Genomic DNA, 24,468 nt, shown 5'->3' with positions numbered 1-24,468 from the left:
GGTATAGCTGCTGTGGAAGACGGTATGGAGGTTCCTCAAAAAGTTAAAAATAGAACTACCTTATGATCCAGTAATTGCACCACTGGGTGTTTATCCAAAGAATACAAAAACACTAATTCAAGAGAATACACACATCCCTATGTTTACTGCAGCATTATTTACAATAGCCAAACTATGGAAACAGTCCAAGTATCCATTGATAAACGAACTGATAAAGAATATGTGATATATGGGGTGCCTGGGTGGCTCAGTCAGTTAAGCATCTGCATTAAGCTCAGGTCATGATCTCAGGGTTCTGGGATTGAGACCCAAATCAGGCTTCCTGCTCAGCAGGGAATCTGCTTTTCCCTCTCCCTCTGCCCCTCTTCCCTGCTTGTGCTTGCTTTCTTTTTCAAATAAATAAATAAAATCTTAAAAAAAAAAAAAAGAGTGTGTAATAGGTAGATAGACTGGAATATTATTTGGTTGGTCATGAAAAAAGAATGAAATCTTGGCATTTCCAACAACATGGACAGAGCTAAAGAGTATAATACTCAGTGAAATAAGTCAGTCAGAGAAAGAAAAATACCATATAACTTCACTCATATGTGGAATTTAAGAAACAAAACAAACGAACAAAGGGAAAAAAGAGAGAGAGAAAAACCAAAAAACATAATTAATGAGCAAATACACCGTTACCAGGGGGGAGCTGGGGGGGAGGGTATGGGTGAAATAGGTGAAGGGTATTAAGCGTACACTTTCATCCTGATGATCACTGAGTAATACAGAGAACTGCTGAATCACTGTATTTTACACCTGAAAGTAATATAAACCTGTATGTTAACTACGCTGAAAAAAAAAAAAACAAACCTCTGTTCTAGGAGCTCTTGTTTATGAAACAGAAATTCTTAAACCTGTGTGTGTGTTTTGGAAGATATTACTTATTTATTTATTTATTTGAGAGAGAAAGAGCAAGCAGGGACAAAGAAGAAGACACAGATTCCCTGATGAGCAGGGAGCCCGAGGAGGGGCGCAATCCCAGGATCTGAACGAAGGCAGACACCCAACCAAATGAGACACCCAGGCAGCCCCCATGTGTGTTTTTTAACTTGATATTTTTTTTTTTTTTTTTTTTTTAAAGATTGTATTTATTTATTTGACAGACAGATCACAAGTAGACAGAGAGGCAGGCAGAGGGAGAGGGAGAAGCAGGCTCCCTGCTGAGCAGAGAGCCCGATGCGGGGCTCGATCCCAGGACCCTGGGATCATGACCCGAGCCGAAGGCAGACGCTTTAACCCACTGAGCCACCCAGGCGCCCCTTAACTTGATATTTTAACTCTGCTTAAAGTTTAACTACCATAATCCCAAAGACCATTTAACAAAATCTTCTTTTCAAGATAGCTGTTTTAGCTATGGCTTCCTATAATACCTGGTGGTCCACAATGTATTAAAATCATCAAGCAGTATCAATAATAAGTGGTTCCTGCTTTTAAGTAACTTCTATTTTAGTAAGACACCAAAGAGTGTGCTTCCAATCAATGATATGATAGAATCAGCTAAATTTTCAAATATGTTTGTAAACAAATTGTTAAACACAGGCATAACTAAAAATCACATAAATTTATCAGTAAACAAATTATTAAAAACAAATACTCAAAAATTTTAACTTCCTAATGATTTTGCTATTATATATGCTCTTGAGATCCACCACATGTATATAATGAAAATATTATATCATGTGCTACTGTGCATGTCTTCCCAACTTCACTTTCAATCACGCTAGAAGCTTGCAATTGGCCAAGGTAGAAATATTTACACCAAGGAAATTGGAAAATGCTAAATTCAGGATTTCCTACCTCCTCCTCCCCCTAGCTGCATTTATATGTACACTTCTGCTTTCAAAAGACTTTTTAAAATTCCATCCCCCCTTAAGTAATGGGCCCACATTTCTATTGGAAAAATATTTCAGAAGATAAAACAAATTTTAAACAGACTTTCAAAAACAGGGGGAGAAGGAAATGGGGAATTATCATTTAATGGGCCCAGAGTTTGAGTATGGAAAGATAAAGAAGTTCTAGAAATGGGTGGTAGTTGTGGTTGTACAAGAATGTGAATGTACTTAATACCACTAAACTATAAACTTAAAATGGTAAATTTTCTTATATATATTTTATCACAAATACAAATTTAAAAAAACAAAGATGGGGAAAACAGCTTGAGATTAGGATGTAACTCTCTGTGAAGAACTGAACAGAACATTTCATGGTAATACACAGGGGAAGTATTTACTTATCAGTGAAGTCGGTGGGCTTGGAAATAAGCAGGGACCAAAAAAATGCAATGTTGAAAAATAAACAAGATATTCTGAGTGCCTTCATTTTATAAATGACGAAATAGTCTAAGTGATTTGCCTCTAGTTCTATTTTCTTTTTTTATTTTCTTTCATTTATTTATCTAACAGAGATAGTGAGACATAACACAAGCAGGAGGAGTGGGAGAGGGAGAATCAGGCTTCTCGCCAAACAGGAAGCCCGCGATTCAGGACTCGATCCCAGCACTCTGGGATCACGACCTGAGGAGAAGCCAGATGCTTAACAACTGAACCACCCAGACATCCCTTTAGTTCCATTTTCATTACTATGTTTTTTATGCAGTTAGATGAAAGTCTATACATGTTATATAGGACATTAGAGCCAATAAAAGTCACATAGATAGGGGCAGGGAATGTAAAGACTTCAGCTAAATTTTTTTTTAGTGTGTGTTTTTAAGTTTCAAATCTAATATCACTGGTTAGTCCATTAAAAAATTCCCTCTGAACACAACCTGGTAGTATGGTCCAGAAAAAAAAAAAAAAAAGTAAAAGGATTGAGCTACTTGGTAGAAGTTCTAGCCCTGGTATCACTAACAAGTTATGTGGCCTTAGGTAAGTCTTCCATCTCTCTGGGTCTCTTCTACTAAATGAGAGAGTTGGAAATCTAAGGTCCCTTTCAACACTAATATTCTAGTATTTCATAATACCACATATAAAACCAAGTTTAATTTATCAAAATGTTAAAATTTAGAAAAAATAAATTTCCTTCTCCTAAGATATTAAAATGATATTTAAATTTTGGATTTTAATATTTATATTAAGAATTAGCTTCTACTATTTGTTTTCTCCCTAAACAAAGATCACTGTTGATTCAGTTTCAGCTATATAGTTTCTGCAACCTGCCCATTGTTCTTCCCAAACACCAAAACCCTATAAGCAATATTGCACTACTCAGAGCTATTTACACAGCAGAGACAATATCGATAGGGTTCTAGGATCTGGTCATAAACAGAAAATTTTTTAGTCACATGGTACAAAATTTGCTGACCAAGTACTAGAGTCTCCATAATTCATTAGCATCTGATTAAGTACACAAACCGATGTTGAAAAATTTCATTCACAGCCCTCCTCAATTATAAATTTGCCTCTTAAAGCCTAGTTAACAGTGAGGTTGCTCTTTAATTAACTTTAGCTACCTATCTTATTTTTAGGAGCATTAGAATATTTAAAATAAAACTAGTGAATTTTTTTAGAGTTGGGGGGAAAGAGGGAGAGCAAGAGAGAGAATCTTAAGCAGGCTCCATGCTCAGTGCTGAACCCAACATGGCACTTGATCTCATGACCCTGTCATGACCTGAGCCATCAAGAGTCAGACACTTAACCAACTGAGCCACCCAGGCACCCCAAAACTAGTGAATTTTTTCAAAACCGAAGACATTCATATTTCAGAAGCCAGTTTTCTTCTAACTCAGTAAAAAGAATAAATGGAAACTTTTATACCCATCTTACAAGTGATAAAATATGCAATTTAGCTAGGAAAAGTCCATTGAGATCAACATTAAAGCCCCCAAACAGCCATATTACATTCTGCCAACTGGACATCCTTGGAAACAGACTGGGACTGTAAGGAAGATACTACATAAACAGGAAAAGAAATAGTTTAGGAAATAATTTTGACTTTTAGAGTATGCTACATATTGCATAAACATATAATAATCTATTATACTAGTTTTTATTATAATCAGCTTAACGCTTTATACCACTCAACTATTTGGCAGCAAGGAGAAAAGAACTACAGACCAACTTAAAATTACTTCCTTTTAACAAACAACCTACAGATTCTTACTGCCACAATAACACTCCCTTTCAAAAGAACCAGTGCTCTAAAAAAAGCAAACACATCCTTATATGAGCGAGTTTGCTTCAACAGCATCAGACCACAAGAAAATGAAGAAATATGGCAATCTTATTTATGATGAGAGAAGTTGGTAGAGGTACATTCTAGACTTAGTAGCTAGGCTTAGAAATACATTTTCCATAGAAACATCATTTTAAGGGAAAACTTAATACTTCCAGATCTAGGTTAGCGATATGATCAACCAAAGAAACTAACACTTAACGAATCCCCCACTTCTTTATATTCCTCTCCTTCCAATGCAGATTTACAAACACCTTTATCTACTCTCATTTTATTTTGTTCATGGCTCTAGCTTACCATTTCACTTATTAGAATTATTTGTCTGCTTGATAGTGTCACCACTTGATTTCAAATGTTTTGCTTGTAAGAGCCCTGTCTTCCTTTTTATATCCCCTAGCTTTTAATATACAGCCTAATGCTCAATGACAAAAAGGAATAGATGAAAGAACATTCATTCCTTTGGAGAACAATCTGGGAACCCAACCACCCTCTAAAGCCCGTTTTAAGAAATATGAAGAGAAAAAAAAAAAAAAAAGAAAGAAAGTTCCCCAAAAGTTGAGGGCCACCACAAATGTATACACAATCACAATTGTTTTTTGTGTATTTCTACTGAAGGGCTGAACTATTATCTAGTCTCTTCCAGAAAGAACACATGTCAATGCATGTCTTGAGCAGATAAGCACTAATATGTACAAGCACCAGGTTGCACATGTTATTTCCAGCAAATAGCAACATCAAAGCAGAAGTGAGCAGAAGCTTCATCAGTTCCTAATCTGCAGGCTTTTATGAAACAATTATTAGCGCAGTACACATAAGCAAGCCCCTGCCTGTAAAAGATTGCTTTTATCAGTTGAATGTAGTCTAACTATTTAAAAGATTTTAGGACCCTAGATTATTTGTTAATTGTGCTATGGACACATAAAGGACTACAGGGAGAGATTTTCATAATATACTGAACAAACTTGGTTTAGAAAAAATAGGGGCACGTCGGTGGTCCAGTCAGTTAAGCATCCCACTCTTGGTTTTGGCTGAAGTCATGATTTTGGTGCCATGGGATAGAGCCCCACATCACGCTCTGTACACAACACAGAGTCTACTTGACACTCTCTCTCCCTCTCCCTCTGCTCCTCCCCATCATGCTCTCTTTCTCTTTCTCTAAAATAAATAAATAAATCTTAAAAAAAAAAAAAAAGTTAAATATATACCTGCAAAAAAATCTAAAATATACAACATAGATATAATACTCACAGAATTGTAGGGGCTTTTTTCATCCATCTTCTAATTAAATTACATGTATGATAACTATTTAAAGCAAATTTTGTAAGTGTAAGTGTAAGTCACTCTTCAAGATCACTGGGGTTAGGGTACCTGGCTGGCGCAATCAGTGGGACATCTGTCTTTTGATCTCAGGGTTGTAGGTTCAAGCCCCATGTTGGGTACAGAGATAACTTAAAAATAAAATAAATATTAAAAAATTTTTAAAAAGGTCATTGGGGTTTTCCAATGCCTGTAGAATTAACTCTCTTAGTATAATTCTTCACTAGATGACATTAACATGTTCACCACAGATGCTTCACATTTTACACCTCAGCCACACTGAATTTCACTGTCCCAAATATGCCAGGCTATTTTTTAAAATCATTGATCTTTAAAAGTGCCTGGCAAACAACACAGTTCAAACATTATATTGTGTAATATAGAGAGAATAATATATAGAGAGAATAGATTATAATATTGTATGTGTATATAAAACACACATGATAAAGCTTAAAATTATAATGTTAGAAAATGTCATCAATATGACAAAACAGCTACATTCCCAAATTACAGAGCACAAAATCGTGGACATATTTGAAACAAAAACTTAGTATAATCTTGAGAGAGTACATGTTTGGCAGCAATTCTTACTTACATATATACTGAAAAGGATATAAGATTAATGATGTGTGGTCACTCAATTTCAAATACTTTCAACTTCTGAAAAGCAGATATTCTTTTCTTCTTTTTAAGATTTACTTATTTATTTTAGAGAAAGAAAGAGAGGGAGAGAGAAACCTAAGCCTATTCCAGGCAGAGTACAGAGCCCAACGCGGGGCTCAATCTCACAACCCTAAGATCATGACCTGAGAAGAAACCAAGAGTTGGACACTTAACGAACTGTGCTACTCAGGTGCCCCTGAATAGCAGATATTCTTAATAAGGGGCCCATGAGCCCATGGGGGCAAAGGCATACAAATCCCTGCTTACTAGTTACCAAGTTAATGTATCTGTGTACATTTTTCTGGTGAGGTGGAACTCCTCTAAAGATTCATGGCATAAAGGGGGGAAAAAAGGGATTAAAAACCATCACCCTGGGGCACCTGGGTGGCTCAGTGGGCTAAAGCCTCTGCCTTCGGCTCAGGTCATGATCCCAGGGTTCTGGGATCGAGCCCCGTATCGGGCTCTCTCCTCTGCAGGGAGCCTGCTTCCTCCTCTCTCTGCCTGCCTCTCTGCCTACTTGTGATCTCTGTCTGCCAAATAAATAAATAAAATCTTAAAAAAAAAAAAATCACCTTAAGAGAAATATAGATTCTGCCTTAGTGTCAATGACAATGTAACAAAGATTGCCAAATAAACTTAACATCTGTACTCCTAGATGGAGCAGGGGGGAAAATGGGAAGTACAGTAAGTACCAAGAGATAGTCTGCTTTTTTGTCATTCCAAAAAAAAAAAAAAAAAAGTGTGATTGCTTTTGAAACCCAAATGCTAAGCATATGGCTGGGTACAGAAAAGGCAGATACTGTCCTCTCCTCATTCATTCATTCATTCATTCATTTATTTATATTCCTCTTTTACTAGCCTGCCCTAGTAACATTTACTGAAAGTATGAAGTACTGTCATTTACAATTAGGCAGATTGAGTGGGGAAAAAAAGCATTTACAAAAGTTAAACAAGTCTATTTCCTAACACAAATAAATTGTTCTAAAAAGTTAAATGTATTTTACAATCACTGTCACTACATGGAAATCTTACCAAAAACTGAGTTATTTCCTCACTTATGAGAAAAACACTGACTCAAAGAATCAAGGATTGACTTATTCAAACTTTTGAAATGTTATATATTGAGATAATTTAGAAGTATAACTTTTTTTTAAAAAGATTTTTTGTATTTATTTGACAGAGAGATAGAGAGTACAAGTAGGCAGAGCAGCAGGCAGAGGGAGAGGGAGAAGCAAGCTCCCCGCTGAGAAGGGAGCCTGACTCAGGGCTTGATCCCAGGACCCTGGGATCATGACCTGAGCTGAAGGCAGTCACTCAACTGACTGAGGCAACCAGGTGCCCCAGAAGTTTAACCTTTTAAAGTCTAATTGAGAATAAATTTTATTTATTAGAGACATTCTCAACATTGAAACTTTATATTTGGGTAACAAAGGTAAAATCTTTTCTTTATTTGTTTCAAAACTTTTACTTTCCTCCAAGGAAGAAGAAAATTTCCCACTTCATTTTAAATAAATTCATAGATATGGTCTTTCATACCTACTACTGAAATTGAAGATGTGTTCACATCAAAATACATTTCAAGGCAGAAGAAACCTTCCCTCTCCTCACTATCTGGTACATGTTTTTATTCTTATTTAACTAGTATATAATCTTTTACCCAGAAAACTTAATGGTTGTACATGCTCTGGGATAGAACAAAAATTCAATGATGTATCTAAAAGGAAATGTATTACATTGTTATCAACTCACTTTTTTTTTTTTTTTTTAAAGTAGGCTCCTTGCCCAATGTAGGGCTTGAACTCAAGACCCTGGGATCAACAGTCTCATGCTCTGCTGACTGAGTCAGACAGATGCCTCTCAATTCGCTTCTTTAGAGAAAAGAAATGAGATCCTCAAATTAAGCAGTTTTCTTCCCTCAGTTCCTCGCCATGTAATGTCCTACCTGATTAAAAAACACAGAATCCTACCCAGTGCTTGAACTGCATATTGAGAATGGTAGGAAATTAAAAGCAAAAGAAGAGAAAAGCAGCCACACTTTAGGCCTAGAGAGGTAACTCATATTTTAATATATGAAATGTGGGAATAAAATAGTTTTCTCATAAGCAGTCATGTTCTTCATTCCCTACCAAATGATGTCTTTGAGTCCATGCCTAATATCTCGGATACCTTTCTTCCCTCTGTATCCATTCTCCTGGCTTTTGAGGACATTTGCTTAACAAATAGCTTACTTTTCCCCTGAAATTTCTTTAGAAGACATAACACTTCTTGCTCTAATTTTAAGATAGAGAACAGTAGTAGAAATCACACTGAACAGGTTATGAAAAATTTATAAACAAGACCTATACACTGAAAACTACAAAACACTGTTGAGAGAAATTTTAAAAGACCTAATAAATAGATAATGTTCAAGCATCAGAAAACGCATTATTGTCAAGCTATCAAGTCTCCCTAAATTTTTCTCTAGATTTAACATGATCCCAACCAAAATCCCAGGCAGTCTCTTTTTTTTTTTTAAGAAACTGACCAAAAAAAAAACTTATTTGGAAATACAAAATAATTTAAAAATTTTAGAAAACAAGAGCAAAGTTTGAGGTCTCACATTAGATGATTTCAAGACTTACTGTAAGAGACAAACCAAAAAAGAAAAAAGAGAGACAAACCATTAGAGACTCTTAACTACAGAAAACAAAATGAGGGTTGCTGGAGGGGTGGTGGGTAGGGGGCTAGAGTAACTGAGTGATGGGCATTACAGAGGGCACTTCATGTAATAGACACCGGGTGTTATATGCAACTGATGAATCACTAAAATCTACCTCTGAAACAACAGTAACATTAGACTTACTATAAAGCTATAGTAACCATGACAGCATGATATGTCATAATGGAACAAAACAGAGTTCAAAAATAAATAAACCAGGTGTCTGGGTGGCTCAGTCAGTTCAGTGACCGACTCTTAATTTCAACTCAGGTCATAATCTCAGGGGTGTCAGTGCACAGTGTCCTTCAGACTCTCTCTCTCACTCTGCCCCTGCCCGCACTCATACACGTGTGATCTCTCTCTGTCTCACTCTCTCTCTCAAATAAATAAATAAATAAAATCTTTAAATAAATAAATAAACCAGTCCATACATACTCATTCAACCGATTTGTTACAAAGGAGCTAAGGGAAATTCAATAGGGATATGATAGTCTTTTCAACAAATGGTACCAGAACAGAGGAATATCCATATGCAAAATAAATAAATAAATAAATAAATAAATAATATTTATACAATAATAATAAATTAATTAATTAAATAAATAAAAAATAATAAATAAATAAATGAAAAGACTCACTTTATACCACTTTATACCACATACAAAAATTAACTCTAAATGGACAGGAATCTAAATGTAAAATCTGGGGCACCTGGGTGGCTCAGTCAGATAGGAGCCCAACTTTTGGTTTCAGCTTAGGTCAGGATCTTGTCCTGGGACCAAGCTCCAAGTCAGGCTCCACACTCAGCAGGGAGTCTGCCTTCGCATCTCCCTACTCACACACACTCTTCCTCTCTAAAATAAATAAATAAACCCTTAAAAAGAAAATAAATGTACAAACTAACACTATAGTCTTCTAGAAAAAGACATTTGTGACCTTGAGTTAGGCAAAGATTTCTGAGATTGAAAACAAAAAGCAGGGGCGCCTGGGTGGCTCAGTCGGTTGAGCGGCTGCCTTCCACTCAGATCATGATCCCAGGGTCCTCGGATGGAGCCTTCCATTGGGCTCCCTGCTTGGCGGGGAGCCTGCTTCTCCCTCTTCCTCTGCCTGCTGCTCTGCCTAATTGTACTCTCTATCTCTCTGTCAAATAAATAAATAAATAAATCTCAAAACAAAACAAAACAAAACAAAACCACACACAAAAAGCATAATCCATAGCAGAATAGATGCATAAATTGGACTTCATCAAAATTTTTTATGTGAGAGGGCAATAACAGAAAAAAATTAAAGGACTCTTAAAAATAGTTAAAAAGACAAACATCTCAGAAGCACCTGGGTGACCCAGTTGGTGAAGCGGCTGCCTTCTGCTCAGGTCATAATCCCAGAGTCCTGGAATAGAGCCCTGCATGGGGCTCCCTGCTCATCAGGGAGCCTGCTTCTGCCACTTTCCCCTGCTCATGGGTGAGCACTCTCTCTCTTAAATAAATAAAATCTTAAAAAAAAAAAAAAAAAGACAAATATCTCAATTTGAAAATAGGCAAAAGATTTCAACAGATATTCACTAAAGAAGATATTCCAAGTGCAAATAAGCATGTGAAAAGATATTCAATATCATTAGCCATTAAGGAAATGCAAATTCAAGCTATAAGCAGATACCATTATACAACTATTAGAATAGCTAAAATGAAGAAGACTGACATGGTTGAATGACTCTTGGTTTTGGCTCAGGTCATGATCTCATGGGTCATGAGATTGAGCCCCACATTGGGTTCTGTGCCCGGTGTGGAGTCAGCTTGGGATTCTCTCTCTTCCTCTCCCCCTCCTACAGGTGCTCGCTCTCTCTCTAAAATAAATAAATCTTAAAAAAAAAAAAAAAGAAAAAGAAGAAGACTGGCAATACCAACACAAATACAAATGTTGGTAAGGATATGGAGAAACTGGAACCCTAAATCATAGCTTTGGTAAATATTTCAGTGGTTCTTTTATGAGATAATGCATACATTTTTATCATGTTACCCAAGAGAAACAAAAACATTGTGTCCAAACAAAGACTTACACTACAATGTTTATAACGTCTTTATTCATAATAAGCAGAACCTGGAAACAACCCAGAGTTCACAATCTGGTAAATGGATAAATAGTTTGTGATAGTCTATACCAATGAAATACTACTCAACAATAAAAATGGTCCAACTACTACTAAGTACAACAACACACATGAATCTCAAAAGCATTGTGCCAAGTGTAAGAAGTCAGGCACAAAAACTGCAAGCTATAAATTATTCCATTTATATTAACTTCTAGAAATGGCAAAACTAGAGATCAATGATTGTCAGAGAGCTTGGGAGGAGGAGGCTGACTGCAAAGGGGCATAAGGGAACAATAGGTGATGGAAATGTTCTATACCATGTCTGTGGGGGTGGTTACATGATTGTCCACACTTGTCAAAACTCATCAAATTGTACAACGAAAATTGGTACATTTTTTGTATGCAAATTATATCTAAAAACTGATTACAAAAGAAGTAATGGATTAGCACTTTATTCTATTTCATTATTACAAAAAAGAACTTTAAAACAAGCACTCTTAAGTTTGAAATTCAAGCATAAACTACATAGCACACATAATTAACACCAATTAAGACTTGGGGCAAGTTATCATATAAAATATACAGCAGAGATTGTTTTCATTACTTACTAATTCACCTTAAAACTCAAAGAAAACCCAACACATGCCAGAACCTATCCAAATCTGTTACAGAAAGAAGAAAAATCCAACTACTCATTTAAACAAGTCATAACAACTTCAGGTATAAAAAATGTTACCTCAATGTGTTTCATAGTGCACTAATTATGATAGTGAGCTTTTTTTCAAATTATGACTTCCTGAAACATATACTTAGGGTAATAAAATTATACACTTTCAGCAACAAAGATTGTGGTAAATTACTCACAGATACTGAAGAAAGATGTAAGGCAAGAATCAAAATTCTGGTGTACATTCTGCTTTCAGATGCTTTGACAATACTATTGCACTGCTAGCTGTAAAGTACAGTAGTGCAATAAAGTCAGAGCATTCGTTAGCAGATATTGATAGTAAAGGAAAACAAAAGCATCTTGCATCAGCTGAAGCGTCAGTGTGAAAAGAATTTAAAGGGCTACCATTTTGGACAGAAGACAACCAAAACCTAAGAACATGTATATCAATGTTAAAAAGAAAGAATTGAACTTAAATATCAAAATAATAGTTTTCTGATGACTAACTTACGATTAATATTTAACAAAAACATATAGAAAGGATTTCTGTAAGTACATCCTAAGCTTCAGAAGTTATTAATATGGGTTTTGTTAATACCTTAAGACTAGTATTAACAAAACCAGTTATAATTACTACTAAGGCAAAATTGTGAAAAATATTTGTTTTGCTGAGATATGTTGATTAGCTCCCCCATTGCAAATGATCAATTAAGTAAGAAAATCAGAGAAAACAAATGAAAAGTAAAATAAGTTTCCCATCTCTAAATACCCAGTCTATCTTTCTGGAATCTAAATGACACTAAACTGGATCCCAGAGTCCTGGGATTGAGCCCTACATTCCACATCAGGCTCCCTGCTCAATGGGGAGCCTGTTTCTTCCCCTGCTTGTGCTCTCTCTGTGTCAAATAAATAAATAAAATATTTTAAAACATAAAATAAAATAAATAGGGGAGCCTGGGTGGCTCAGTGGGTTAAAGCCTCTGCCTTCTGCTCCAGTCATGGTCTCAGGGTCCTGGGATCAAGCCCCGCATCCGCATCCGGCTCTCTGCTCAGCAGGGAGCCTGCTTCCTCCTCTCTCTGCGTGCCTCTCTGCCTACGTGTGATCTCTGTCTGTCAAATAAATAAATAAATAATCTTTTAAAAAATAAAATAAAATAAATACACCAAACTCTAAAAAGCTCTTAATTATCTTACGGCTTTTTATCTCAAAAATTTACAGGTTCTCAAGGAATTAAGGAGTCCTAAACAAGACCCTACCTAAGGGAATACTATGGAAGGGGATTTTAAATTTTCAGTTAGCCCCTAAAGATCTTAAACATAAGAGGAAATCATCTCCATTTTCTTCAAACGTACAAACATCAAGAAGGAAATAATAATGGTACAGGAGGAGGTTCTGAGATTTAGAAATCAGGTTTTCTTAGATTCAAGCTAATTATCATTATCCCAACCTTTTCACTGGTAAGAAATCATTTAGAAATCTGATATAAACCCAGAAATAGAAATAGTATCACATTGTACTTTTGCACAATCACTAGTGGTACCACAAAAGAACACTGGACAAATACCACTCAACCAGTAAGTGAAAGGAAAAAAGTTAGAGAACAAAGATTACCCTACAATGAGCTTATTCCCCCATTAATAATGTTGACTGATGCAAAAATACTTTCCATTATTTATACAAAACTTTAAATAGTCTAGTTCAGCTATTTAGATTCAACCTCCTAAAAAATAAACTCAAATACAGGACAGCTGGAACCTGGGTAACTTGATCTCAAATCATAAGGCCACATAACTCAGGTATTAGAATAGCTCAACTCTGCCAGCCAAGGATCAGGTTTTAAAGACAAGTACTTCAGAGACAGATATTTAATTTTCTTTTTTTTTTTTTTTTTTAAAGATTTTATTTATTTATTTGACAGACAGAGATCACAAGCAGGCAGAGAGAGAGGAGGAAGCAGGCTCCCTGCCGAGCAGAGAGCCCGATGCGGGGCTCGATCCCAGGACTCTGGGATCATGACCTGAGCTGAAGGCAGAGGCTTTAATACACTGAGCCACCCAGGCGCCCCAGATATTTAATTTTCTGAATTGGAAGTTAATTCAAACAAGAAAAATATGAAATATTTTTAAAATAAGATAACCAGGCTTTCTGAAAAGTGAGAATACTTTCTTTTCAAAGTTAAATAGTATGCATTCTCTTTCATTTATTAAATTTTCAACATTAGTTCCTCAACAAATCCTTTATTCAAAGTAATGCAGAACCAAAACTCAGAGGATTGGATAGGAAATCATTTCTTTCCAATCTAAGAAACTAAACCAGTTCATAAATAAAACATTTTAAAGCACATGGCAAATCTGAAGGTGAGATACACCACCTTTTACTATCCAATCCAAAGAAAGCTTTGTTAATTCTGTAACAAAACTATAACCATTCAAATACATTTTTTAAACCCTGATGAATATGGAAACAAACTAATAACAACTAATAACTTGAAGGGGGGGGTACCACTAGGTTACCAGCAAGTAATTTTTTTTTTTTTTTTTTAAAGATTTTATTTATTTATTTATTTATTTGTCAGAGACAGAGGGAGAGAGAGAGCGAGCGAGCACAGGCAGACAGAGGCAGAGGGAGAAGCAGGCTCCCTGCCGAGCAAGGAGCCCGATGTGGGACTCGATCCCAGGACGCTGGGATCATGACCTGAGCCGAAGGCAGCCGCTTAACCAACTGAGCCACCCAGGCGTCCCATCAGCAAGTAATTTTTAAAAACCTGCTTTTTTCTCTTCATCTCTTACAAAGAATTTTTTTGAACTACCCCATCATTCAAACACCTAAAAGTTTAAGAGTATGGCTATCTGACAATTTTCTAAAACCTTTTTTCAAGATGTATACTTAATCATTTTCTTCTTAAATTAAAATTTGTTCAACCTAAAAAAAAAAAAAAAAAAAAATCCTGTGAGAATTCTGACTCTCATGCAAAGTCCAAGAAAGGGCTTAATTGGTACCTCAAAAGTAAAGAGCCAACTTGAAGGGGGAGAAAAACGGTTAAAAGCAGAATTAGTACCATTTAGCATCTTAAACTTAAGGCAGAAATATCCACTCAGAATGGGGTAAAGGGCAAGGCCGTGTTAATTTATGCCTGTTTAACAGAATCAAACTAGGATACTTGACATGTTTTGGGTTCTTCTGTTTGATTAATGAATGATAAAAATAACAAATCTTTAAACTAAAAGTTCATTTTCACAGGTTTGTTTGTAAAGCAACAAAAAATTCTTCCTTCTTCACTGCCCGCCCCACGCCATTCCCCACAGACTCCCACAAAGAAAATTAAAACTCAAAATTGTCAGAATCAACTGAAAGCCCTCTAGTCAAATTTGTATTTGAGAGGCACTTTAATTCATTAATAAGTCAGAAGAAAATAATAAGGTATATGAAACTCTCACATTTTCTGGGGGTGGGAATGGGGGTGAGTGTGGTACTCAGTTTCTTCCAGGATCACTACAAGTGCTGATGTTGAAGTGACCCCAAGGTTCAGCTTGGAGAAGGCAGCACTGGAACAAATGATATCTAAGTTGTAAAGCCAGAGTATTGTAGGGGGAGGACGGCGGATTGCGACAGAAAAGAAAGAGCTGGGCTTTTTTTACTTAATTTTGTTATTTTCCTTTAACAAAAAACCGACAGGAATTAAATGATGGGCGCGTCCTCCAAATTCCACATTTTAAAGAAAGCCAGCCCAATTCACACACGGTAATGCAGGGGGCAAAGGACTGGAGATAGAACAAGGGGAACTAAGAAGAAAAAAGCGCGGGCGATCAAGCTGGTAGTCTAAGAATGGGAGGAAGGGAATAAAGAGGACAAGTGAGGGAAGGATCCATAGAAGAAAACTAGGACATCCCATTAGCTTGGCGCCTCCGAGCAGGCCAAGCAGCAGCGGGAGTCCTTTCCAATTATTCGCCCCCGCCCCCTACTTTCATAAATGAATGAAATTCGGCAACTCCAGAGCAGAGTGCCTTCTAGGTCCCAATTCCTCCCGTGCGTCGAGAAAGGAGATCGAGGTTCAGGTCCCCATCGCTCACACCTCTCCCCCACTGAAGGACTGCCACCTTCAAGCCAAACAGAAATTGGTCTTGGGGCTTCCCTTGGCCGCCGGGAAGTTCTGCACGCAAGTCAAAACCCTTCTCAGACTTTCTCAGCCCGCCTTGGAGAACGTGAACCGCTCTGCCCTAATGGGATTTCTCTCCGCCCCCCTCGGTTTATTCCCCACCCCACCCTCCATCCCCATTTCTTGCAGTGTGAACGACCTCTCCCCTTCAAGGGGCGTTTAGGGATCATTCCAGTCACGTCTTTGAGGGGGAAATGCATAGAACGCTGTCTTTAGGAGCCACAGCTCCTTGGGGGGCGGAAAGGTAAGGGCAAGGAACAAGGAATTCCAAAGGCCCGGCTACATCAGCATCTCCCGCCATTTCCCTCACGAGTTTCCCGGATGTAACCCCTTCCTCCGCGGCGGTTAAAAGAGACCAGGCGGCGGCGACTCCCTTTGATACAAGAGGAGGGAACTCGAATATGGTCCAGCTTCTGCCGCCCATTGTTTCCGGCGACTCAAAATTGCATCCCACCTTGGAGACCATCCGGGAGAAATAAACTACCCAGCAGATCTCCTTCACTTCACACTCACCATCAGTTCCAGCTTATCGACCTCCGCCTCCATGTTGAATAGTTGACATTCCTCAGACCGCCGCGGTGCTTAAGCCGCAATCCGTACTAGCACTGAGGGTCTCTATTGGACAGCTGTCACTCAACGTCTCACGCTCATTGGTTCCTCCGCTTCACTGGCGCCCGCCCATTGGCGACTGGGTAACGCCCCTCCACATGAAACACTTTCTCCAGTTGGGCAAAGACACAAAACGCTGCAGGAGGATTGGCTGCTGTGAACTTTTTTTTTTCCATTGGCTGCACCCTCATCTCCACTTTCAATTTCATAGTTAAGGCTCCGCAGAGAAGAGCTTGCGATTGGTATAATCGGAAGAAGAATCCACCAATTACACAAAAGCTTCCACAAACAGCAAAAGGGACGTGACACACCTTCTTAGGTCTCCTGCTTCCCCTCCCCATGGCTCCCGCCTTCCACTTATTCATACCAGAAGCGCCTCAGCTCTCATTGGCCAGTGCGTGGTGACCTTTTGACCAATCACAAATCAGACTGAGCTCCTACACTACCCAGACAGCGAATCGTGGAGAGACCTTTGCTACGATTGGTCCCTCCATGATAAGGTTTTAATTTTGAATCTTTCTTTAAGGAGAAGGAGAGGCCACTACCCGGACTCCATCTGATCCCGGCTTCTTAGACTTGTGAGTGCAGGGAGAATCTCCCTTGTGTTACCTGGGCTCGCGTCTTCCGCAGCTGGGCCTGTTGCTGCCTGTGTTCTTAAGATTTATGGAGGTGGGGACTTTGGCTGGACTCGGGGAGATGAGACTGGGAGGAGGAGGTTTGAGGTTCGGTAAGAAGTGCTCGCCCTGGCTCCACCCTAACGACACTTTTATATTTAATTAACGTTCTGCAGAATACGTTTTGGATCAAAGCATCTGCCTTCCTTTTGCACATTCCTTTAGATTTTTGCTATTCAGTGTTGTCGGGGGACCAACAGCATCTGCATCACTTGGGCGCTTGTTAACAATGCAAATTATCGGGCTCCACCCAGACCCACTGAATCAGAATATGAATTTTAACAAGATCTCCCACCCCCAGTGATCCTTTTTTTTTTTAAGATTTTATTTATTTGACAGACAGAGATCACGAGTAGGCAGAGAGGCAGGCAGAGAGAAAGAGGGAAGCAGGCTCCCTGCTGAGCAGAGAGCCCGTTGTGGGCTCGATTCCAAGACCCTGAGATCATGACCTTGTCCGAAGGCAGAGGCTTAACCCACTGAGCCACCCAGGCGCCCCTCCCAGTGATTCTTATGCACGTTAAAGTTTGACAGGCAGTATTACTTTGTTCCTTGATATGCTCTTAATATCCCCGGACTTTTTGTGACAGTGTCAATTTTTTAAGTGTGCCCTGTTTACTTGTGCCTAATGCTGTGTTGGACTACGTTTTAGCAAGCTGCAGTCACGTCAGAGAAACAAGGCAGGAATTAAAAAAGCAGTCTTGTACTGCATAAAACAAAATTAAATACAATCAAGTACCAGAAATAGCCCTATGAATGTTCAAGAGTAATGAATTGAACTAGTAATGGAAATTGATTAATTGACTGAAAGTATAGGAACCTACATTAAAATGTGTTTTAGGAAGAGGGTAATGAAATGCAATTGTTATTTTCGTTGCTGTCACAGTTTTGGAAGTACCCCCTGACCAAAAGCACTTCTCCCGTCACTGGGTGGAGTTTTAATAGAAGCAGCAGAGCCAACCGAGTTCTTACTCTATTATTTTTTGCATCTTCCCACTGGAAATAGTTTTGGAGCCATCCTTTAACCATATGAAGGTGTGGAATGACTTGAAGAACTAAAAACCTCCCTCATTAAGAGATTTTACAAAATGTAATTGTAGTAAAGCATATTCCTGAACTAACAAAGAGACACCTTGCTACCTAACACTTAGCAGGAATGATTTATTTCATTCATTTATTGAATGAAAATTATTTAATGCCTGCTACACTCTTGGTTCCGGGAAAACAAAGATGAATAAAATTAATCTTAACCTTGAAAAGTCCATAGTCTAGCTGGGTGACAAACATGCAAACAAAAATTACAATGCAATACAGTAAATGTTATAATAAGAGTGTTTATAAAGTGCTATAGAAGCACAAAAGGTATGACATTTTTAATCAGCATAAATTCCGTAAGGACAGAAACTATGTTGGCCTTGTTTCAAATTGTATCCCAAAACCTACCACACCTACCTACCATGGTGGATTATCAGCATTCAACAAATATCTGTGAGAAAAAGCAACAGCATCTTGAAGCTATATAAGTTGACTTGAAAGAGGATACCCCAAGCAGAGGGAGAGCCTGAGCCTGATAACTATACTGTAGAAAGTATTCAGTGTTTGGTATACCTGAAGTACAAACCACTAATCACTAGTAGAGATGAGGCTGCAAAGGGCCATCAGACGAAATTGTGATGATCTTTGAAAGGTATGAAGGAATTTAGTTTATCCAGAGAATGAAAAGGAATCTTCAAATACTTTTAAGCAAGGGAATTATCAGGATCCTTTTTTTTTTTTTCCACTAACTCTAATAACTTTGTAGAAAATGATTGGCAAGGAGAAAGACTAAAGTCAGGAAGATCATTAAAGGAATATTGGGGCAAACCCAAACTGAGGGACGTTTTCCAAAGCAACTGATCTGGAGTCTTCAAAAATATAAATAGGAAGAAAGGCAAATACTTACATGAAAAGACTAGGGAACTATTGTGAATTGAAGGAAACTAAAAAGACACTATAGTTAAATACATTGTGGAAGGGGAAAGGGAGCAGCTGTAAAGAATATTATTGAGGTGACGGAGGTAATTATGGACTTCTTAGATAATATCAAGCTTAAATCTCCTGGCTGTGATTGGTTTTGTAGGATAATGTCCATGTCCATGTTAGGAAGCTCAAGTTGAAGTATCTAGGCATGAGGTATCATGATTCTGCTCAGCCAAAAACTAAAAACTATTATTTGTGTGTGTATATAGATATACATAGATATATATCTATATATATCTATGTATATCTATATACACATATATCTATCATATTTTTTATTTTGCAAATTTTCAAACTTTATGAAAATTTACAAAAATAGTATAATTGATACTCATATTATTTACTTAGATTCATCTATTGCTATTTTTTTTATTTAGGGGTGTGTGTATGTATATAATATATAATATATGTAATAATATATAAACTTATGTAAAATATAAATTTATATATTACATACATTTATTTTGTAAATTATACATAGTATATAATACATATTATACACACACCTATACTGAAAGAAAACTAACCGATAACAATTGGTGAATCTAGGTGAGTAATATATGAGTATTTTTTTTTCCAGAATTAACATGATCTTTTATTTTTTATTTATATTTTTCTTGAAGTATACTTGGCACACAATGTTGCATTTGTTTCAGATGCTGACATATGAGTATTATACTATTATAAATTTTCTCAAGGTTTGAAATTTTTCAAAAATTAATACTAGGAAATACACTATATAGCAAAAATTAAAATGGGAAAGATAGCAAAGGCAACTGAAATCAGGACAGAAAGGGGTGCAATGGTAAGAAGGGACAGGATAAATTAATCAGATAAATATCTCTAATTCATGTACATGAATATATATATAAGTGGAATATATATAATATATGTTATATATTTTCTATTCTGTAAAGAAGTATGCTAATTTCCTCACCTATCTTTTTTTGTGTGTGGTAGTACAGACTGTTTCTAATCAGCCTTAAATTCCTTTCAAAACAAGGCAGGTAGGGGCGCCTGGGTGGCTCAGTGGGTTAAAGCCTCTGCCTTTGGCTCAGGTCATGATCCCTGGAATCAACCCCCACATCGGGCTCTCTGCTCCGCCAGGGGGCCTGCTTCCTCCTCTCTCTCTGCCTACCTCTCTGCCTACTTGTGATCTCTGTCAAATAAATAAATAAAATCTTAAAAAAAAAAAACAAGGCAGGTAAAAAGGAAGGAAGAGTACTTTTCAATTAAAAAGAGGAAAAATGGGGGCGCCTGGGTGGCTCAGTCGTTAAGCATCTGCCTTTGGCTCAGGTCATGATCCCAGAGACCTGGGATCGAGTCCCACGTCGGGCTCTATGCTCAGCGGGAAGCCTGCTTCTCCCTCTCCCTCTGCCTGCCTCTCTGTCTACTTGTGATCTCTCTCTGTCAAATAAATAAATAAAATCTTTAAAAAAAAGGGGGGGGGAATGCTTTAAGTAATTATGAAAAAAAAAGGGACGACTGGGTGGCTCAGTTGGTTGTGTCAGCTCTTGGATTCAACTCAGGTCCTGATCTCATGGCTGATGGCATCCAGCCCAGAATTGGGCTCCACACTCAGCTGGCGTCTGCTTGGATATTCTCTCCCTCTGCCCCATCCCCTTCTCGTGCTTTCTCTCTCTCAAATAAATAAATGAATCTTTAAAAAAAAAAAAAAATTTTTTTAAAGCCTCTTTCTAGTATTACTAGTTGGAATCCCACCTAGTCCAGCAAAGAGAATTTGCATGTCCCGTTAGTCTTTCGGAAAGGGGACGAGTATATGTGTTTTAACCTCGAGGAAGATTGCTATATATTCTTTCAGAGAGGTATCCTCTCCAGAATATCTAGTGCTTTTTTTTTTTAAGATTTTATTTATTTTTTTGAAAGACAGAGATCACAAGTAGGCAGAGAGGCAGGCAGAGAGAGAGGAAGGGAAGCAGGCTCCCCGCTGAGTAGAGAACATAATGTGGGGCTCGATTCCAGGACCCCGGGATCATGATCTGAGCCGAGGGCAGAAGCTTAACCCACTGAGCCACCCAGGTGCCTCTAAATAAATAAAATCTTAAAAAACAACAACAACAAAAAAACCTTTGTCTGTCAAATAAATAAATAAAATCATTTTTTTTAAAAAGATTTTATTTATTTACTTGACAGAGATCACAAGTAGGCCGAGAGGCAGGCAGAGAGAGAAGGGGGGAAACAGGCTCCCTGATGAGCAGAAAGCCCGATGTGGGGCGCGATCCCAGGACCCTGAGATCATGACCTGAGCCGAAGGCAGAGGCTTAACCCACTGAGCCACCCAGGTGCCCCTCTTTTTTTTTTTTTTTAAAGATTTTTATTTATTTATTTGACAGAGAGAGACACAGTGAGAGGGAATACAAGCAGCAGGAATGGGAGAGGGAGAAGCAGGCCTCCCACTGAGCAGGGAACCTGATTCGGGGCTCCATCCCAGGACTCTGGGATCATGACCAGAGCCTAAGGCAGACACCCAACGACTGAGCCACCCAGGTGGCCCAGTATCTCATTTTCTGGAAAAAAAAAAAATTAAAGTTTTGTTCTGCTTCCTATGTTCTTTCTTAATTTTTTTTTAAAGATTTTATTTATTTGAGAGAGAGCACATGCACAGGGCAGGGGAGGGACCAAAGGAGAGGAACAAGCTAAGTAGGGAGTCTGAACAGCACTGGATTCCAGGACCCTGAGATCATTACCTGAGCTGAAGTTGGATGCTTAACTGAGCCACCGAGGTTCCCAATCTGCTTCCTACATCCTTTACATTTCCTTAAGAAATAGAAATCCTCTTTTTACTCTCTGTGTATTTTGGTCTCTGTCTTTAATGTTAGAGACTTTCCTAAAATAACTGATGATCCTTGGCTATTATAAGTCAGAGGAGAGCACCAAAGGGGGAAAAAGAATTGGAAGCTTAAAGTACAGGAGGTGGATATTATCAACCTGTGGACACCTGAGTGGATGAATGATCACGGACTTGGCCATTTTGGGGAGACCCTAAATGTCAATATCTATATGTCCTTTTTCTCCGGCAAGCCAATTTCCCTGGAGAGGAATCTTCTAGTCTTCAAGGAGAAATGAAAGGTATAGGGATTTGAGTCAGGGAATTAGGGACGCCTGGGTGGCTCAGTTGGTTAAGCAGCTGCCTTTGGCTCAGGTCATGATCCCAGTGTCCTGGGATCGAGTCCCACATTGGGATCCTTGTTCTGTGGGGAGCCTGCTTCTCCCTCTGCCTCTGCCTGCCACTCTGTCTGCCTATGCTTGCGCTCTCTCTCTCTCTCTGACAAATAAATAAATAAAATCTTTAAAAAAAAAAAAAAAAGAAAGAAATGAGTCAGGGAATTAAAACTGGTGGCCTTGGGCGCCTGGGTGGCTCAGTGGGTTAGGCCGCTGCCTTCGGCTCGGGTCATGGTCTCAGGGTCCTGGGATCGAGTCCCGTATCGGGCTCTCTGCTCAGCAGGGCGCCTGCTTCTCTCTCTCTCTCTCTCTCTCTCTCTCTCTGCCTGCCTCTCTGTCTACTTGTGATCTCTCTTTGTCAAATAAATAAATAAAATCTTAAAAAAAAAAAACAAAAAAAAAAAAACCTGGTGGCCTTTGTTCTGGGAGCTGAGCTGAGGAAAGGGATTGAAAAAAGTCTTACTTTCCAGTTCAGGATCATCCCTTATCTTCTGAATGATGACACATGACTCTGCTATTGCTATGCCTCATGGCCCACAATTCGGCACCTCTATGGTTCAACTTCTCCAGAGAATAAACCTATCCACCTTTACTGGAGAGGACATAAATGCCAGGAGCTGCCTGGCTACAAGAACTGGAAGACAGACTCCAGAGGCCTATCCAATCCTTATAAAGATTTAAATTAATCCTATTTTAACCCCCACCTCAAACTTTATAGGTTCTAGGTACCTTCAAGTCCAGAATACTCTTACCTAAAGTTCTGAGAATTGTCTTGCTTCCAGTTGGCTTCCCTATCATAGGCAGTCAAAGCTCCATTTTCTTCTGCTCTGCCAACTCATCCATCTCCTTTCCACTTTCCATAATTTAGTCGACATTCATCATCTCCCATAGTCTGCTCCCATTCTTTGTTTTAGGGGTTTATGATTTTCTTATTCCTTTACTGCCCTTACTCTTCCTTCTCTCCTTTCTTCCTTTCCCTTCCTTCCTTCCCCTTTCTTCCTTCCCCTCCCTCCCTCCCATCCATCCATCTTTCTTTCTTTCTTCTTTCTTCTCTTTCTTCTCTCTCTTTTTCTCTCTTTTGGGTAGGCTCCATGCCCAGTGTGGAGCCCAAAGCGGGGCTTGAATTCATGACCCTGAGATCAAGACCTGAGCTGAATCAACAGTTGTATACTTAACCAACTGAGCCACCCAGGCACCCCTCCTTTTTTTAAATTTATTTGAAGTAGAGTTGATACACAAAGTTACATTAGCTTCAGGTGTACAACATATTATTCTCCAACTCTATACATTATGTTATGCTCACCACTCCTTAAGGCACTTGGCTGGATCAGTCGGTTGAATGTGTGACTCTTGATCATGGGGTTGTAAGTTCGACCCCAACTTGGGCGTAGAGATTTCTTTAAAAAAAAAAAAAAAAAAAAATTTTTCTTAAAAAGAAAGAGAAATATATTCACCACTCTTTTACTGCCTTTTTTGGTTATGTTTCAGAAGGGATTGGACCAATAGTGTGCTAATAAATGTTTAATAGATACATATGCATAATTTTATTATAAATTTACTGATATCAGGTAATAAAATTATTATAAACAATAATAAAATATATATAATGCTTCTCTTTTAAGTAAGTTCTACACCCAACATGGGGTTTGAACTCACAACCCTGAGATCAAGCATCACATGCTCTGACAGAGCCAGCCAGGCACCCCTATAATGTTCTTGTAAATTTCATATACAGTTGATTCTCAGAGAATACTATTGTTGATTTTTACAGACTTCTTGTATCTGTAACCAAGCTATGGTTCCAATTTTTTTTTTTAAGGTTTTATTTATTTCTTTATTTTAGAGAAAGCAAGAAAGGGGAGGGGCAGAGGAGAAGGAAGAGAATCTCAAGCAGACTTTGAACTGGGTGTGGAGTGGAGCGCTTGTGGGGCTTGATCTCACAACCCAGAGATCATGACCTGAGCTGAAACCAAAAGTTTAATGCTTAACAGACTGAGCCACCCAGGTGTCCTGCTATGGTTCCAATTTATAAACAAGTATAGTCCTGATAGGAATGTCAGTTGATCTTTTCATTTACTCTATGGAATAAGATAATGCGAAACATAAAATATTTGTATTGGAACTTCATTTCAATTATGTAAGCAACTTCTTTGATGACTCAAATAATCATTTTTACATACCAGAAT

General features: G+C 38.2%; 2 protein-coding genes across 5 annotated transcripts in view; one reads left to right on the top strand and one right to left on the bottom strand.

The window, feature by feature from the left end:
- Positions 1-16,437, bottom strand: part of TRIM37 (tripartite motif containing 37) — a 186,689-nt gene extending 170,252 nt beyond the window's left edge. For 2 of the 4 annotated variants that reach the window (XM_032871922.1, XM_032871923.1), the window contains exon 1: positions 16,314-16,435. In XM_032871922.1, coding sequence (XP_032727813.1) covers positions 16,314-16,346 — 33 coding nt within the window. In that variant the 5' untranslated portion in view covers positions 16,347-16,435. Of the gene's footprint in view, positions 1-16,313 lie in introns of all 4 variants that reach the window. The other 2 variants (XM_032871918.1, XM_032871920.1) reach the window with 2 other exon arrangements.
- A 95-nt stretch (positions 16,438-16,532) lies between these two features.
- The window catches only part of PRR11 (proline rich 11), a 24,076-nt gene continuing 16,140 nt past the window's right edge, over positions 16,533-24,468 (top strand). Inside the window, exon 1 of the mRNA XM_032871928.1 lies at positions 16,533-16,987. The gene's annotated coding sequence lies outside the window, so the exon portion shown is untranslated. The remainder of the gene's footprint in view (positions 16,988-24,468) is intronic.

This window comes from Lontra canadensis, unplaced genomic scaffold (genome assembly GCF_010015895.1).
Source record: "Lontra canadensis isolate GAN:19392208 unplaced genomic scaffold, GSC_riverotter_1.0 scaffold43, whole genome shotgun sequence".
Lineage (NCBI taxonomy): Eukaryota > Metazoa > Chordata > Mammalia > Carnivora > Mustelidae > Lontra > Lontra canadensis.
Note: the sequence above shows the minus strand (reverse complement) of the source record. Positions and strands in the feature narration are given on the sequence as shown.